Consider the following 1,949-nt stretch of genomic DNA (forward strand, 5'->3'; position numbering starts at 1 on the left):
GATGGCGGGAAAAAATTTGTACCCGAAAGGTTGTAGGACAGGGCGGGGCACCAACCATTGGGGGGGGTCGGGCTTGAGGGGGGTCAAATATCTTCTACGAGCGAGGCGCCGGCATAGGGCAAACCCGTGACTCAGGCGGCGGAAGGGGACGAGGGAGGTTACGTCACGTCCGTGGGCTTCCGGCGGGACGGCGTCCGGCTCGCCGTCGGCTCGAGCGGCGGGAAGGTCGAGCTGGTCGACGCGCAAGAGACGACGGCGCACATCTCCTCGCTAGGCGGCGGCGGCGAGGGCCGTGCCTCCTCGCTGTCGTGGGGCGGGCCTCACGAGCTGGCGGCCGGGTTCGCTGGCGGTGCCGTGGCCATCTTTGACGTGCGGCGGCGCGGCGGCGCCGCCTGCACGCTTCCCGCCCACCGCGGCGAGGTGTGTGGCCTCCGCTTTGCTCCGGACGGCGTCGCGCAGCTCGCCTCGGGCAGCAACGACCACACCGTCCGGGTCTGCGACGTGCGCTCGCCCCGCGCGGCCAGGCTGGAGCTGACGGCGCACTCGGCGGCCGTCAAGGCGCTGGACTTTTGCCCGTGGCGGAGGCACTGCCTCGCGACGGGCGGCGGCACCACCGACGGCTCTATCCGCATCTGGGACACGGGCGCCGCCGCGGAGCGAGAGCTGCAAAGCGTGGCGACCGGCTCGCAGGTGTCGGGCGTGCGCTGGTCGGTGGCGCGGCGCGAGCTGGTGACGAGCCACGGCTTCTCGTCCATGAACTCGACCTCCAACTCGGTCCGGCTGTGGCGCCCCAACCTGCTCCCCGTCGCCCAGCTGACCGGCCACCGCGGCCGCGTGCTACACCTCGCTGTGAGCCCAGACGGAGGGACCGCCCTCTCCGCCGGCTCGGACGAGACGCTGCGCTTCTGGAAGATCTCGAGCATCGGAGGGGCGGGCGGGCAAGCGAGCCCGCCGCTGCCCGAGGCCCTCTCGGCGCGCTGCCCCGGCCTTGAGCTCAGCCGGATCCGCTGAGGGAGGGCCGCCGGACACAAACAAAGGCGAGCCCTCGCGGGAGGCGCGAGCGAGCGCGAGCGGAGCGGCCCGGAGGAGACGAAGCGAAGGGACGGGAAGAAGAGAGAGCGTACAGACTACGTCACAAGGACGGGCAAGTACTCGTGTCTGAAGGCCATTTTCTTGCTCTGGTCCTGGTTGCTGTGCCTGTGGCATGACGCATGTCCTTCCATGCACATCGGTAGGACCGGATCAGAGGTGAAGAACAGTCCCACTCCCAGAGAGGCTCCCCAGCTCCCTGACGCCTGAGCCGCCTGAGCCCTGACTGGACACCAACCACAAAAGAATCTGCAATCTCGCACAAGAAAAGAGAAACCGCTTACAAAACAAGAATATAACGCAGTCTCTCACACGACAAGCGATCCCACGACAGCGAGTGTGGGGACTACATTATCCGTAGGTAGGTAGGTAGGTAGAAAGGTATCCGTCGTGAAGGGCGGCGGAGGGAGGCGAAAGAAAAGTGAACTTGCTGACACATCACAGCGCGCCGCGACATGCCGCAAAGCCACGCTTCTACAAGCCGAACGCGGCCGCTCGTGCTCGCTGCGGGCTGCTTTGCAGCCGCCGCGGCGCAGGCTCCTGGCGCACCTATCATGAAGCACTCTTTTATGGCGCCGTTCGAGGCCGTAAACGACTTCACGGGCATGCGCGTTATCTCCGACTGGGAGCTGGGCGGCTCCGCGGTGGCGCACAGGGGGTTCGTGCGGCTGACGGCGGAGAAGCAGTCGCAGAAGGGGTGGATCGCCAACCGCAACTCCTTCGAGGGCGGCGAGTGGAGCCTCGCGATGGAGCTGCGCGCGACGGGCGAGTCGCAGGCGTGCCGCGAGAGCAGCGCCGCCCTGCCGCCTCGCTGCCACGCCGCCTCGCGCCCGCCTGCTGCCGGCGAGCGGCTCCAGCTT

At 68.0% G+C, this 1,949-nt stretch overlaps 2 protein-coding genes across 2 annotated transcripts; both read left to right on the top strand.

The window, feature by feature from the left end:
• Positions 1–366: 366 nt before the first annotated feature.
• EMIHUDRAFT_78421 (hypothetical protein) lies at positions 367–1,011 on the top strand (the record flags this gene model as incomplete). The annotated part of the gene is made up of 1 exon (XM_005772683.1): positions 367–1,011. A coding segment is annotated over one exon (645 nt), but the record flags the coding sequence as incomplete, so codon positions are not given.
• Positions 1,012–1,658: 647 nt separating this feature from the next.
• Positions 1,659–1,867, top strand: EMIHUDRAFT_255491 (hypothetical protein; the record flags this gene model as incomplete). The annotated part of the gene is made up of 1 exon (XM_005772684.1): positions 1,659–1,867. A coding segment is annotated over one exon (209 nt), but the record flags the coding sequence as incomplete, so codon positions are not given.
• Positions 1,868–1,949: the final 82 nt, after the last annotated feature.

Source organism: Emiliania huxleyi, assembly GCF_000372725.1.
Source record: "Emiliania huxleyi CCMP1516 unplaced genomic scaffold EMIHUscaffold_3523, whole genome shotgun sequence".
NCBI lineage: Eukaryota > Haptophyta > Isochrysidales > Noelaerhabdaceae > Emiliania > Emiliania huxleyi.